The sequence below is a fragment of the Cryptomeria japonica genome, chromosome 7 (assembly GCF_030272615.1).
Source record: "Cryptomeria japonica chromosome 7, Sugi_1.0, whole genome shotgun sequence".
In the NCBI taxonomy this organism is placed as follows: Eukaryota; Viridiplantae; Streptophyta; class Pinopsida; order Cupressales; family Cupressaceae; genus Cryptomeria; species Cryptomeria japonica.
In genome coordinates this window covers 860,074,314-860,089,548 of record NC_081411.1, presented here as the reverse complement: position 1 = coordinate 860,089,548, position 15,235 = coordinate 860,074,314, and the positions used below count along the sequence as shown (strand labels likewise).

The window sequence follows — 15,235 nt, the reverse complement described above, 5'->3', positions numbered from 1 at the left end:
TATATATGTGTATGTAAAGGTACACACACACACACACATTTCCATTCATATGTATACACACACATGCACACACACTTTTCCATTCACATGTATACACACACGTGCACACACACACACACACACACACACACACACACAAACATGTGTGTGTGTGTGTATAGACACGTGCGCGCACACACACACAACACATATTTGTTTCCTTTTGTGCATTTATGCACCTTCTTATTCTTTAGCTTTCTTTTTTGTATGGGTTTATTCCTTTGTTTCTTAGCCATCTTTGTGCTCCTTTCATTTTTCTATTCTTGATTTATTTTTTTACTTTTTATTTTTATTCCTAGTTAGTTGTGCATCTCATCTACCCTCTCCTCTCCCTTTTCACTTTTTATTTTTATTCCTAGTTAGTTAGTGTTGATCCAAAGCCTTGATGCAAACAAAATAGAAGCTCAACATAATATTAAAAATATTTACCACGAAGTGAAAGTAGAGTTGATATTAACCATAAGTTAATTTAATTTGACTAAAATTATTTTAAATATTTGATATATATTGAAATCATCATATTAATTTTAAATTATAAAAATATAATAATGATAATTTTTAAATATTTTGTTAGTTTTGTAAAATTTAAAGTATATAATTATCAATATTATAAATAAACTAAAAACTAGTCAAACAAACAAAATGAATTTTATAAAGTATGTATACATTTGCATGGACAAACATTAAAAATATATAAATTAAAAAAATTATAATTTAAATATTTAAAAATTACATATTTAAAATTAAAAAGAAGATGAAAAATATATAAATTAAAAAAATTATATTTTAAATATTATATATTTAAAATTAAAAAGAAGTGTTTTTCAACTAAAACATGAATCTGATTGTACTAGTAACATCATTTGAACTACTTTTTTTACCTTGTACATTATTTCCCTTATAAATTATATAATCTTTTAAGCATTTGGTAAACAATAAATATTTAAAAACTAATCAAACAAACAAAATGAATTTTATAAAGTATGTATACATTTGCATGGACAAACATTAAAAATATATAAATTAAAAAAATTATAATTTAAATATTTAAAAATTACATATTTAAAATTAAAAAGAAGATAAAAAATATATAAATTAAAAAAATTATATTTTAAATATTATATATTTAAAATTAAAAAGAAGTGTTTTTCAACTAAAACATGAATCTGATTGTACTAGTAACATCATTTGAACTACTTTTTTACCTTGTACATTATTTCCCTTATAAATTATATAATCTTTTAAGCATTTGGTAAACAATAAAAAAGATCCTTTTCAAATAAAAAATGTATCCATCATCTTACTTGGCATCAACGGTTCAGATTTCGTCCTTGCTAATAATCCCACGGATTTTTCCAGAGGGATGATGGCGAAATATCTCCTTTCCCTGATTTGTAGCGGACTGGAGAGCCTTTCCGCGATCTAAAAAGCCAATTCCCTCACGTACTTTTTTTTTCGTCCAACCCCATTAAATTTATTCTAATCTCCCAATCATTATATCTTTTCCACAACATAATGCTCTTTTTAACCCAATAGAAGGCTTATCAACTGCCACGCTCATGCTTTCAATTTCCGCCACGTGTCTTGTCTAAGGGCCCGGAGTAAAACGCAATCATTGACGTTAGTGCAAAGATACTCTTCCATGTTTTCTAACATTTTACAGCGAACAGTACAAACGCGTTTTAACCGGACCACGTGTTATTTCAACTCTCGTGCCAGGTGGCATAATTCTACTGGTTCGATTCCTTACGTGGCCCTGTCAGTATGGCCGTATTAGCAGGCAGCAATCAATTTTGGGACGGTGGTCCCCCAGGGAAGTCTGACGGAGTAAATAAACCGGAATTAATAAGTCATCTTACGTCCGAGTGCAAAAAATGGTGACCAGGGCGAGCGGTTGCGGCCACTGGCTTTAACCGGTACCGTTTCATAGTTTTGATTAATTTTATTAAAACTCCGTTTGTCTTTATTTGAAAATTTGTTGTTTATATATATATACATAAATATATCAATATATTTTTTTTTGGAGGGGTTTAATTTGTTCCGCTGTGTCTCCCGCTCTCGTTTCAATGCAGCAAAGCGGAGAAATTGTTTATTCTTATGCGATTTGAGGTATTTGCGCTTTTACTGAAAGTTTAGTTATTTATTTTGAATTTTGTTGAGTATTTTAGCGGTAATAATGAAGAATCTGTGCATACATTCATCTCAATCATCTTTGAATAGTATGTTTTATGGAATATTTTTGCTGTCTCTGCATTTTTTTAAATGAAGTTTCGAATCTTTTAAATGACTGCCAATGGAACTAGAAGCTATGTAATTAGACGGGTTTATGATGTGTTTGAATGCTGAAAAGGACTTAGAGATGCGAATCTCCTGTTTCTTGACGGATTTGTTTTGTTTTTCGATGAACTTCTAATCTCTTAAGTAACTGCAAATGGAACGAAAGTTATGTGTAATTTGAAGTATATATGATGCATCTGCTTACTGGAAACGATGGAAACCTGTCTTTTTTTTACGGATATTCTTAAAAAGATTTTTTTGCAATCTATGGATATGTTAATTTAGGATAATCTTTGAGGAGTATGTATTTCTTTGTGAGAAGAAAATTTTGAGTCTGTTTGTGAGAACTTTGATTATATTTTTAATCACTGCAAATGCAACAATTTTTTTTTCTGTGTAATTTGACGTACTTATGATACGGAATACGACGCAAATCTGTGCTTATTTTGACAGGAATCTAGTAAAATGGCTTCAAATAGAGCATTCTTTTTGGGGATGTAGTTCGAATGTAGTTGAATAGTGAGCAAGAAATAAATCTGTCTTATTCTGATGGTTTTTTAGGGCGGGACTGGGGAACGAAATGGCTGAAAATGGTAAAATACTTTTTGGGTAATTAGCTTTTAGGATAGTTTAAAAACGCAAATATTTGTTTTTGTTTTTTGTTTTGACGTATATTTTGTTCACCTTCAAACTGTATGACGAAGTTTAGAGTTTCCAGGGAAAATACACAAAAACTGCATCTTTAGTTAATTTACAAGCTATATAAAGCATACGTTCGGTTTTGTATTTAAAGCTGTTTTATTCTTTGATTGTACTGATATTGCACAGGCATTGTAGATGTTATTTAGTTAATATTTTATAATTTGACATTTATTACTTTTTACTTTAGCAATTTATCTTAATTGCATTTTAGATCAGATGACTTCGAATGTCTTGAGGCCAAAGTCGTTTATGTCTAGTATTCAAGTGTATTTTTTTTTTCCGGCCAGAAGAAAATATGCGACCTTAGTTTGATTTTCTAGACTTGCGATTTTCTGCAGGGCTTTGTCTTGATAGAAGATATTATGTTCAATTTAAATTTAAGCGTGTTTGTTTGCAGTCAATCAAATTGTAATGTTTTTTTGGAATCAAAAGCCTAGTTTTATTTTTGGTATGATTTGATCTACTTTTCTGTTGATATAAATTTTCTGTTCTATTTTTATTCTATACCAAATTAGTGTAATTGTACCTAGCAAAGGGCACTTTAAAAGGAAATGTGTTTACTAATTGATATGTTTGTGCTTAATGACAGATAATTTAAAAGAAATTTTTGTTTCGTTGTCTACTTTGTTTTCGGTACACTAAGATTCTCTAAATTGTCTGAGATTGCTGTTCTTCCTGGTTATATTTTGTGTGAATTGGCTTATCGCTGCACAACATAAAATCTTAAGTGCTCTGTACTAGTTGGGATTATGTTCGTTTTTTTAGTAGCTATAGTTGGAAGTTCAAGATTCATCCTCATTTATATCATTGACTTTGTAGTGTATGAAATTTGAAGGCATATTGTAGGCAGAGGGCATTGCAGTCAATGTGCTAGAGAAATTAAGGGTCAGAAATTTTGCTTGAATGCCACAAAGCTAGCAAATTCAATGCGGCCTTTGAAGGTACCATTCTGAAAGCTAGAATTTAATATATGCCATTAAATTTTTGTTTAATGTTACATCTTAGGGTTTAGTAGTTCCATTCTAAGTAGTATGAGTTGAGGTTGGCTACCACTGTAGAGAACTCGTGATTTGTTGAATGATATAGCTTAGAGTTTAGCAGTTTCATTCTTTGTAGTGCGAGTCCAGATTGATTAAATTTGTGAAGAAGATTCTTTAACTTCTTTCCATCTCTGGACCACTGTAAGAATATAAAAATGACGACTTGTGGGAAAAAGATCTTAAAGATTTAAAGGTTAATTAAAGCCAATGTTTTACTTAGTTAAAGTTTATATCATTGATATATAGTGCACCTCAGTTTCTACTCTTTCTTCTCCTTTCAGCTATAATGAGGCAGGGGAGCAACTTATGTGGTGCATCTGCCAACTGATCAAAGTTTTTATATCTGGATCAAGTATGGTTAACTTATCTTTGTCATATGCAGTTTGTAGAAAGTTCACCTCCTGATTTCAGATATAGATGAAAGGCAAGTTAATTCATCTTTGATGTTGTTCTGAACAGTAGGAAATCAAGTAGAATCTGATGCCGCAGCATCAATTATCACCTCCTCCGCCAAATCACAATTCAATAAACAAAGAGCCACAACCAAAACCACATACTGATCCACCCACATCCTCTCCAACAAATCAGGTATGCATTTTACTCCTGTGACCAGATTGTTAATAGAAAAGGGTACAAGTTTCTTTTCACCTAGGGTTTGTGATTTTGTTTTTGCAAAGCCTTGGATTATGTTTGCATTTTTGTTTTCCAATAGATCTTTGTACAGACAAGGAATATATTCTTCTCTTTAATTAGATAGTTTGGGAATAAAACATGGATCCATGATACAATGGTATATGTTTAACTTTTCCACTTGTTGATCATCTTCATTTTCACCTCCATGCTTTTTATTCATATATTGTTCCACCTATAATTTTGGGATACATGTAGGCATCCCCTTTCCACAGGAGCTAGATTGAACATGAGTAACATGGATGGTAGTTGAACCTAATCTGCAGAGCTCACCAATAGCTCAGCATCTTGTTTGTTTTCTTTTTCCTGCCATTGACTAGAATAGAGTTTTGTCAGCAATAATCTCCTTGGTGCCCTAGACTTCGGTTGTCTGAAATATTTGTGAGTTCAAAGAATCTATTGTAAGGCAGTTACAAGAGCAATTTTCTTTTAGTAGGAAGAGATAATGCTATCTCTGTCTTCTTCCAAGTCCTCTTAATTTGGCTTATATTGCGCTTCGATTTCTTGGTGGATTGATTGCATAATATTTGTATACTTTCATGACATCAAGGAACTAACCTCAACCATCTTTAGGGGTCCATGTGTTATATGAAGGGATGTTTTTGAATGTGTGAGAGGAATTTGCTATTTTCAAATTTTGTCTATTTGAGAAATATCTTTGTTAATCACACATTTTCTTGGCATATTGTTATCAATTATTTCTTGGAACAGCCTGTAGAATCTCAACAAGACCAGGAGGAGCAACACATTTCTCAAGAAAGTGCAGATCAAATATCAATATTAGAATTTCCGGAAGAGCTTGGTGATCCAGTGTCAGAGGAGCCAAGTGAAACTCCTGTGACCAAATCAGGTTCAGATCCTATTTCATGCAGCGAAACCAGAAAAGTATCATGTGAAGATATTCAACTTGTAAGGAAACTGTGAAATTTATCTACCATGGATTTTTGGCTTTAAAGTCAGATTGTCTTTTGTGAAAAGTGTTAGGATTGAATTTAGTTTGCCATATACATTTATTGCTAGAAGAGATTAAGTTCTATAGAGGTTTGAAGTTTTGAACTACTTGTGTACTACCAAATTCAATTTACAATGCACAGCTAGGATGATGTTAGACTGTGCAATACAATGGCATTATTTTCTCTTAAATCGTCGTTTTCTTGCTGAATTGACTATTTTGCAGGTCCAAAATTTGATAGAAAGATGTTTACAACTATACATGAGTCAGGATGAAGTAATTAAAACTTTGTTGAACCAAGCAAGGATAGAGCCCGGCTTTACCAGTCTTGGTGAGTTTTGTTTTGTGATTCCTTTTTGATGCTACTGCATTGAATGTTCCTGCAATTAACATTAATTATTATCGTAGATACACAATTAGCATACATGCAAAAAGGTTTAATAGTAGAATGCAATGCTCTACCTAAAGTTGGAATGAATTTTCTAGACTGAGATACTTTGTCTATATTGTTTATTGATTCACTTATCTATTGGAAAGTATCTATTTATTGAGCGTTAGTTATCTGTTTCCATAAGAAATTTCTTCTGTTTATGATCTTATATGTTGATTGCAAGGTCGTTTGTGAAAATGACTTTATCATTGGAAAAATGAAAGTCATGGTCATAAATAGATCAAGCTGTGGAAGCAATTGCCTCAATGCTATCATCCAACAGCTTTAGGTTCTTTTCTTCCAGTCTGAGCATAGGGAATCTTGATAAAAATTGGCAGATGATAAACGATCATCTTACAAAAATATTTGTGTTTACATCTAACTTTCTCCATATGTACATAATCAGATAATATTTGTCTTGGAGCACTTTGATATTATAGTTAATTTAGGACATAGGTCAAAATTAGGCTTTTCCAAGTGGAAATGATTCTTTATGATGATGTCCTTTTAAAATAATTTTTGTATTCATGTCAAAATTATTTTGTAAAACAATTTTTATGATGCTTAGCCAAAGAGAATCGCTATCCCATCAAAGCTGGTGTTTCAGCAATCAGCAGTACAATATAATTGTGTTAGCCACCAACACCAATTTAAATGATTTTTAACTGTTGCATGAGTAGGTCTTTAGGTGATTATCATCTCAAGGAATCGAATAAATCTAAGTTGCTGGTCCTAGTGCAGGGACAGGTATGGATTTGAGGTTCGGGTACAATGGTACAATTTTTTTCTTCTTGTCTATGGGTTCATTAGTATATAATTTTAAATCTACATATATTTAAAAAATTCTAGAAACAGTAATAAGTAGTACTCATAAATTCAATCTTCGTAGTTGCCAGTAAACAAAATAATAAAATATTTAATCACCTCATAACTTGCAACAAAGAAAATACTCATGAATTGAAATTCAATGATTTGTCAAAGACTTGAATGTCAATACAAAATGAAAATTACAAATTTACAATTGATATTCAATAATCTTCATATGGCTCTTCAACATGTCATGTCCCCTTTCCAAGAGCTAAATAATTAATAATATTATTTTAAGTTGGGCCCAATAATTTTTTTTATATTTAAGGGACATCTTAACAATATTATTTTAATTAATTTAAAAGTGCTTTTTAAGCACTTAATTATAAAAAGTGTTTTTAAATACATTGGAGAGAATTTTAATCTAAGGGCCCATTTTGGAAATGCTTAAAAATGTGGCACTTGGCTTCATTTGGATCTAGATTTCATATTAGCAGTCTTCACTTTGGAACATTTGTGTTTAAATTCACAACCTAGGACAAAACCCTTGGTTATTTAGAGGTTTGGGAGGACAAAAGCCCTCTTGGACTAGTGATATGGGTCTTGAGGTATCTTTGACCCTCACTTTGAAATTCGTGCCTATTTGTACTGTTCATCCCACCTACCTCGTGACATGTTAGAGTACTTTTAATACTCAATTTTGACATTGTGGCTGCCACATAAGGGGTTCCATGTATTGAAAGCATTATTTTATACGGAGGACATGGTGCATGTGTACTTCATGTTGTAGAAATGGAGTAGACAACCTTAGTTGCCTTTAATGCAATGGTTAGGGTTGGAGCTCGGATGCCTGCATGCCATTAATATAAGGTTTGTTGTATGTTTTAGATCTGCTTTCATGACTTCCCAATATAGCTCTATGCACGTGGCATGATTTTTGTGTGTGATTGTGAGGAATTTGATGCTTGGTAGGTATGGGAGTTCTTCCCATTGGTGTACTTGTTTGGTATTCATGGTTTTTGATGTTGATTTTGACCTTCCTAGAGGAGGTACAAGGGATTTTGAGTGGGAATAGAGAGGAATATCAAACATACAAAAACAGAAAATTCCTAACAAGAACTTGCTGCAAATTTTTGTGTTTGGGCATCCAAATCTATGGATGGAAACTTGTGGATTGTAGGAGTTCTAGGGACAAAAACCTTGTAGATATTGTGCTGGAGGATGAAAGCTCATTAGCAAAAGGAGTGGTCTCATATAGAGGTCACGTTCAAGCTTTAATTGTGGTAAATACTAATGCTATTAGGTTAGTCGACACTTGTACTTGTTGATTGTGAAGTGTTGCAATCTTTGTTGTTTTTATTTTTGTTGATTGTTGAACCCGGCTCCTAGAAGTCACATTCAACCAAAACACCTCTCACAATAGAGAGAATAACCAATGGATTTTGCTATTCAACTTGAGAATTGTATTTATGTAATAATCTTCTGAATGAATGAATGCTATTACAAGAATGAATCCTTATGAAAAGGAGAAAACAAAAAGGTAACCTTAGATGAGAAGTAAATTACATTATGACAAGTGTCCTCATCCTATGGCAAGAGACAAAAAAACACATAACTTAATAATAAAAAAGCACTCCTAAGTTTAGCTTAAGTGTAATAAAGTAAAAAGGGACCTAATAATTAATTAATGATAAATCAATTATCAGGTGATTACCTATTTATTCTATCACCTCTCCTTAAGTACAACTTAGGGAGAAGCTAAAACTCTAATGATGAGTGCAAGGATGGATACATGAATGTGTCTTGATTACAAGACTTGATGAGGTACCTATGTAGAAACAAATAAATCTCTCATAATCAGATAAAAGGAGAAAAACTCATGAGAAAAATAAAAAACTCCTCTCCAAAAGATTGAAAAAAGAAATAAAAGCACGTACATGTGACAAAAGAATGTAGGTCTTAACATGCCCCCTCAAGTACTGCTTCGGTCACTTAAGTACAACCAAGACTCTCCCATAGGAGAGAAAACAAGAGATGATGAATTCCCCCCCCACAAGGAAGTAGCTCTAGTGCCAAAAGTGAATGCTCAAAGAAGAATACTGAAGATCCAAAATCAGAAAATATTGTTCCTCCCCTAAGGAAGAAACAAATCTAATGGAAAATGTAGAAGAACCTCCTTCAAGAGATTTGAGAGAAAATATCTCATGATGTGTACCTCGAAAATATGCTCAAGTGTCCACATGTTTGGATCAAAATATGTCATATCAAATGAAGCAAAATCCAAACAACTATGAATGTACCTGCAGACCAACCTCTAGAGGCAATGAAAAAGTGATAATAGGTGTGTTGTAGTTGTCATCAAAGAGGAAGTGAACATCCTCAATCATGTCCCCAATATCTATAATGGTTGACTCAACAAATAACTTTGCAATGTTTGGCAAAAACTCATCCCACAAGCTGAATTGAAAGACAAGTAACATCTTGCTAAATTGAATTGATCTTTGAAGATGTAGGAGGTGGAGGGGATGGATGATCAACATAAGTCTCATGAACCAAGGTGGATGATTGAATTGCACATAGGTTCAAGTGACCAAACTTCTCCTCAAGTAAGTTGATCCACTCTAGATGCATGACAGTGTAATCCAATCAATGATATTGCAAGACCACTTGGAGCAAAATGTTAGAAGGCATACAATTGAGATGTACAATCAATTGTCCCAACTACAATAATCTCTTTACTTTGCAAGTCTTTGATAAGTATTGAATCAACTATGAACTCAATAGTCGTGTAATTTGATAAATGGAAAGGAGATTGGTAGATAATGAAGGAACACAAATTTTGTCATGGAATGTTGCATCCTCAATATCGATAGATTCTTTCCCAAAAACACTCATCTAAATGTTGTTCCCCATTAGTATGTGCGGTGAAGTGCAAGGCTCAAATGAAGAAAACATACCCGGAGAGAAAGCGATGTGACGTGAGATTCTTGAATCAAGTAGCTATACTCTTGACTGAGTAATAGTAGATGCAAAGAGTTCCTTAGTCCACTAAAGCAAAATAGAAAATAGAAAAAAAAAATGTAAAAGAGAAATGAAATTTTTATTTAAAAGAACAAAAAAACCCTTAAAAATACAAATTTACTTCATTAATCTTGCTTGAAATCAATGGTGAGGTCTTCCCAAACCTTTGTAGACTTCTTTGGATGCACCAAAAGTAGCTGCAAGCCTGCCCAAATGTGATTCAACGACCGATTTTTGCTCAATCTCCTTGCTGATTTCCTTTCGATGCAATCCATTTTTGGCTCAATATTCTCTTATTTTCTTCTTCTTTGGCTTGAAAATAAAATGAAGTTGCTTTTAGGGTGTAGGAAACAAATATAAGACACTTTGTTTTGAGTGAATTGCTTTTTTTTTTTCCCCCTAATTTCTACTTACCAAGCCATGGTCAAGTTTTTCTTTCCTGATTTGCTTTCAATGCAATCCAATTTTGGCTCAAAATTCTCTTATTTTTTTCTCCTTTGGGTTGAACATGAAATGAAGTTGCTTTTATAGTGTAGGAAACAAATATAAGACACTTTGTTTTGAGTGAATTGCTTTTTTTTTCCCTAATTTTTACTTACCAAGTTGTGGCCAAGTTTTGCCCACGAGATTCGTTGAGTCTAGTGAGTACCTAGCTATTGAGTCTATCAGATCTGTTTAGGGTCGCTTTGTTAGGAAAATGGTATCTCAACCTTGCATTTACATAAGGTTACTATTTATAGCAAGTTTACATCTGAGTAGGAATTGGTTCAAAATTTACTCCAAAGCTACGGATTGGCTAAATAAGCATGTCAGTAAATTTTTGTTGCAAGATCATGTTTGTATTTGAAGATATCAAAGTTTTTGCTTTTGAAAGTTGCAAACGAAAGTTTTGAAGTCAATTTTGAAGGCCTTAGAGTCTCCAAAATGGCATGAAAGTGGCAGTAATCGGTGTAGCAAGGTATAGCTTGATAGAACACTCTACAAGCTTTTTGACACTTTAAACGGTTCATCAATCGGATGCCTGGTTCAAAAGTTATGGCCTTCAGAAGTTGGGTTTCTTGAAATAGGAAATATAAAGTGTTGGACACATACATGAATTGTAAAAGGGGGTTGCATGTGTTGGTGTGTGTTTTGACACATCATAGGGTATCTTGGATTGGAGATAAGGTGAGCGCTACTTTTTTGGGTGGTATTAGCTCATGGTTTTGTAATACCATTTGATGGTTTCATGTATTGTATCTCTTATATATGAGGTTTGTGAGATGGAGGTTATGTGTAAGAGTCATATAACTATTGAGTTACCTTTGGATCTTTGGTTGGTGATACTACTTTGAGAATCTTGCTTTGCAAGTATATTATATTTTGTTGTTGATTTCCGAATAATATATTGGGCAGATTTTGGAGTGTGGGGTTTTACTCTCAAAAGTGTTTGCGCCATGATATATTTATTCTATTCGTAGGTTGTATATCTCCTTTTGTATGTGTTTCTTATTCTATAACAGTTTAAGATTTGTAAGAAAATTTGCATTATCTCCCCCACTAGTTTAGTGTTAGGAAGCGTTTTCTACACCTTTGCTTCCTTTCAATCGGTATCAAAGCCTGGCTAGTTTTGGCCCTGTTATGGAGTAGCAAGTTATTTTATATAGATCTCAATTTGAGTGGGAGCTTTTGTAGAGTATTTTCAAACTTGTCACAGGAAGAAGATGGCAATCACATCTGCAAAAGTTATGGGTAAGTTTAATGACAGTAACTTCAAACTGTAGAAGTTAACCATGGAGGATTTGTTTGTAGATCGTGATTTGTGGGCTACAATATCTAGAACGAATCCTCAAACTATAGGACAAGATGTTTAGGATGTTTGGGATACGATGGATCAAAAAGCTAAGGGCCTCATAAGGCTCTATTTAGCAGACTCTATTTTGTTAAATGTCCATGAAGAGAAGACTGTGAAAGATCTTTGGAAGAATCTTGGAGATGTTTATCAGGCTAAATCCCTTGTAAATAAGTTTTTCTTGAGAAAGATGTATTTTCTAAAGATTGAAGATGGAAGATCCATCGTTGATCATCTCAATGCATTTAACATGATTATTTCTTAGTTGGGTTCGGTTGGTGACAAGATCGAGGAGGAGGATCATTGCATGCTTATGTTGTGTTCTTTGCCTAACTCATGGGACCACCTTGTTATGGCTATAGGGAGTACAACTGCCAAGTTCAAGATGGATGAGGTGGTAGCATCGTTACTTTCTCAAGAGATGCAGAGAAAGACTCCCGAGTCAGTTAAGGAGGCTCTTGTGGTTTGTGGTAGATCGAAAAAGAGAGGCAAGAAGAAGAACAAGAAAGATGAAAGAGGTAGATCCATATCTTGTGGGAGATCTAAATCTCTCGGAAAGTCCAAGGCAAAATGTTGGAATTGCGGCAAAACCGATCACTTCTGAAAAGAATATAAGGAGAAAAAGAAGAAGAGACCCTTTAATTCAGATTTAGAAAAATCTTCTCAGGATGACAATGAAGCATTTGTCATAGCCTTGGCAACGCATGCATCAGAAGATGTGTCATTGATAGATTTGGGTGCATTTTTCACATGACCTCACATCAGGGTTGCTTTCAAAGTATGAAGAATATGATAGTGGGAAGGTGTATCTTGGTGATAACTCTCATCTGAAGTTTGTTGGTCATGGAAGACTCAAAATTAAATTCCTTGACGACAGAGTGAAGGGGATGGATGGTGTAATGCCCATCTCGGGTTGGCACAAAACCTATTCTCCGTAAGTAAACTAGGTGGTGTGGGTGTGTAGGTTGCTTTCTCCCAAAGAGGATGTAAAATGACTAGAGGTTCTATGGTGCTTGTTAAGGGTGTTCGGATAGGCAACTTGTATAAGTTGAATGCAAGCACAATTCAATGCAATAGTGCTTCTACGGAGTCCAAGAAGAGGGCTTTTGATTCTTCATCCTCATCGTTAGATCGAGTTGTGAAGAGGACTATTGCTTCTACATTTGATGGTTGTGCTTTTTGGTTACCTAAGGTTGCTAATGCTTTGGAAATGAAACTCCCAATGAAGAAGATAATGTTATGGCACCAAAGATTTGGTCACATTGGTGAGAAGGGTCTCAAAACCTTGAAAAATAAATGTCTCATTGAGGGGGTTGATGATTGTAATCTTGACTTTGATTTCCATGCACACTGCATTTATGGTAAATAAAATCGTGTTCAGTTTTACTTTAGTTCTCATAAATCTTTTGGGTTGTTCGACTTCATACATTTTGATGTTTTTGGTCCTATTAATGTTCCTTCAATTTCAAAATTTGCGTATTTAGTTTCATTCATTGATAACTATAGCAGAAGGACATTTGTTTATTTTCTCAGAAGTAAATTTTAAGTCTTAAGTCAATTTAAGGAGTTTAAGGCTCTTGTTGTGAGTTTGACTACTAGAAAGATTAAGTGTTTGAGGACTGACAATGGTAGTGAGTTTTGCTTCACACATGTTGACAGGTTTTGTGAGGACCATGGGTTTGAGAGGCATAAGACAACTCCATACACCCCTCAATAGTATGGAGTTGTGGAGAGGATGAATAGGACATTGATGGAGAGAGCTAGGAGTATGCTTAGTGGTGCTAGCCTTGAACAAAAGTTTTGGGTTGAAGCTATAGCCATCGCTTGCTATTTGGTAAACAAATTTCCTACATAAGCATTTGTTGATAAGACACCTATGGAGGTGTGGTTAGGAAAGAAGCCTTCTATGTGACATCTTAGAGTATTTGGTTGCAAAGCTTATGCTCATGTTCCAAGTGAAAAAAGATCTAAGTTGGAGAGCAAGGCTGTTAAGTGTATCTTTATCGGCTATAGTGTCGATGTAAAAGGGTACAAGCATTGGGATCTAGTGACATAGAAGGTTCTCTATACTCTATAGTATCAGTGTCATTTTCAATGAGATGGAACCTTCCACTGTTGATCTATAGCTAGAGAAAGAGTAGAAACATAATAAGTAGGTTGTTCAAATTCCTTCTACCCCTGAGAAAGAACTACGAGCTCTTGGTGGACTAGATGATGAGGAGAACTCTAGCAGCTTTGAAAGTTCAGAAGAAGATGAAGAACCTCAACCTCAATCTTTGAGGAGGTCTACAAGAATCAGGTGGCAACCGGATAGGTTTGGTTATTCATTGTTAGATTCCAGTTGCATTTTTGCCTTGATTGCTGACACTAATGAGCTCGCGATTGTTGGAGAGGTTATTGGTATGAGTGATGCAAATTCTTGGATGGAAGCCATGAATGATGTGTTGAAATATCTAGCTAGTATCGGAATCTACTATGCTAAATTTTAATTTTGCCTTTGGGAATTAAAATTTAAGTAATATGTGAGCGATTAGCTATTTTAATTTTAAATTGGGCCCTAAGTAAATGATATGTAAAGTGTGGCCCCAATTGTACCTTATTTGTAAATTAAAAGATGGCGCCAAAAGCAAGGAAATAAAATAAAAGATAATATTTATAATTCGGCCTTATAGGCCCAGCCATCTCATGAAAGAGAGATTGAGTCTTGTATATAACAAGACTCAATCTACACATTCAAATATACATTCATTCCATTGTTATGCAAAATTATCAAATATTCATCATCAGCGAAATACTTCTGCATATTGATCAACGATCTACTCCAGATATTCAAGTCTTGAGGTCAGCAATTTCACTTGGATAATCCTCCAAGGTCAGCGAACTCCTGTTTAGGATTGGTGGACATCATACAAGGTTGGCGAACCTTGTTTAGTGCTGGAAAACTTGTCTACTGTGACAGCGAATTCACCTAGGGCTCTTCAAGGTCAGCGAATTCATCTACAGCTGGTGAATTCACTTACCAAGACAGCAAACTCAGTCTCAAGGGCAGCGAACCAGTAGATCACCTTCAAATCTTGCATATAGTCTACAGTATACTCTTTAGATAAGTCTGTTGTAAGTTCGGTTCAGTTTGCTGCTTCATGTGTGAAGTTAATTGTAAATCTAATACTGATTTCTGAGTGAATACAATTAAGGATTTGTTGCTGGGTTTTTCACCTCCAAGAGGGAGGTTTTCCCAGGGTACTGGGTACTGCTGGGTAATGTGTGTTTCATTTATTGTTTTTCTGCTTACTGTATCAGTCTGATCATAAAATCAACATGATGAGATGGCATCTTTGAATAAGAATAATACTTGGGATATAGTACCTTTGCTTGAAGGATGTAAGCTTGTGGGATGCAAATCGGTGTTCAAGAAAAAGTTGGGTCTTGATGAGTCTTGAGAAGCA

General features: G+C 34.1%; 1 protein-coding gene across 6 annotated transcripts in view; it reads left to right on the top strand.

Annotated features, from left to right (window-relative positions):
* The first annotated feature begins 1,997 nt into the window (after positions 1–1,997).
* The window catches only part of LOC131047043 (uncharacterized), a 67,553-nt gene continuing 54,315 nt past the window's right edge, over positions 1,998–15,235 (top strand). The window contains exons 1-6 of one of the 6 annotated variants that reach the window (XM_057980844.2): positions 1,998–2,148; positions 3,838–3,959; positions 4,340–4,410; positions 4,518–4,646; positions 5,460–5,657; positions 5,926–6,031. In XM_057980844.2, coding sequence (XP_057836827.1) covers positions 4,539–4,646; positions 5,460–5,657; positions 5,926–6,031 — 412 coding nt within the window. In that variant the 5' untranslated portion in view covers positions 1,998–2,148; positions 3,838–3,959; positions 4,340–4,410; positions 4,518–4,538. Of the gene's footprint in view, positions 2,149–2,169; positions 2,259–3,837; positions 3,960–4,339; positions 4,411–4,517; positions 4,647–5,459; positions 5,658–5,925; positions 6,032–15,235 lie in introns of those variants that run through there. The other 5 variants (XM_057980843.1, XM_057980842.1, XM_057980845.1 and 2 more) reach the window with 5 other exon arrangements.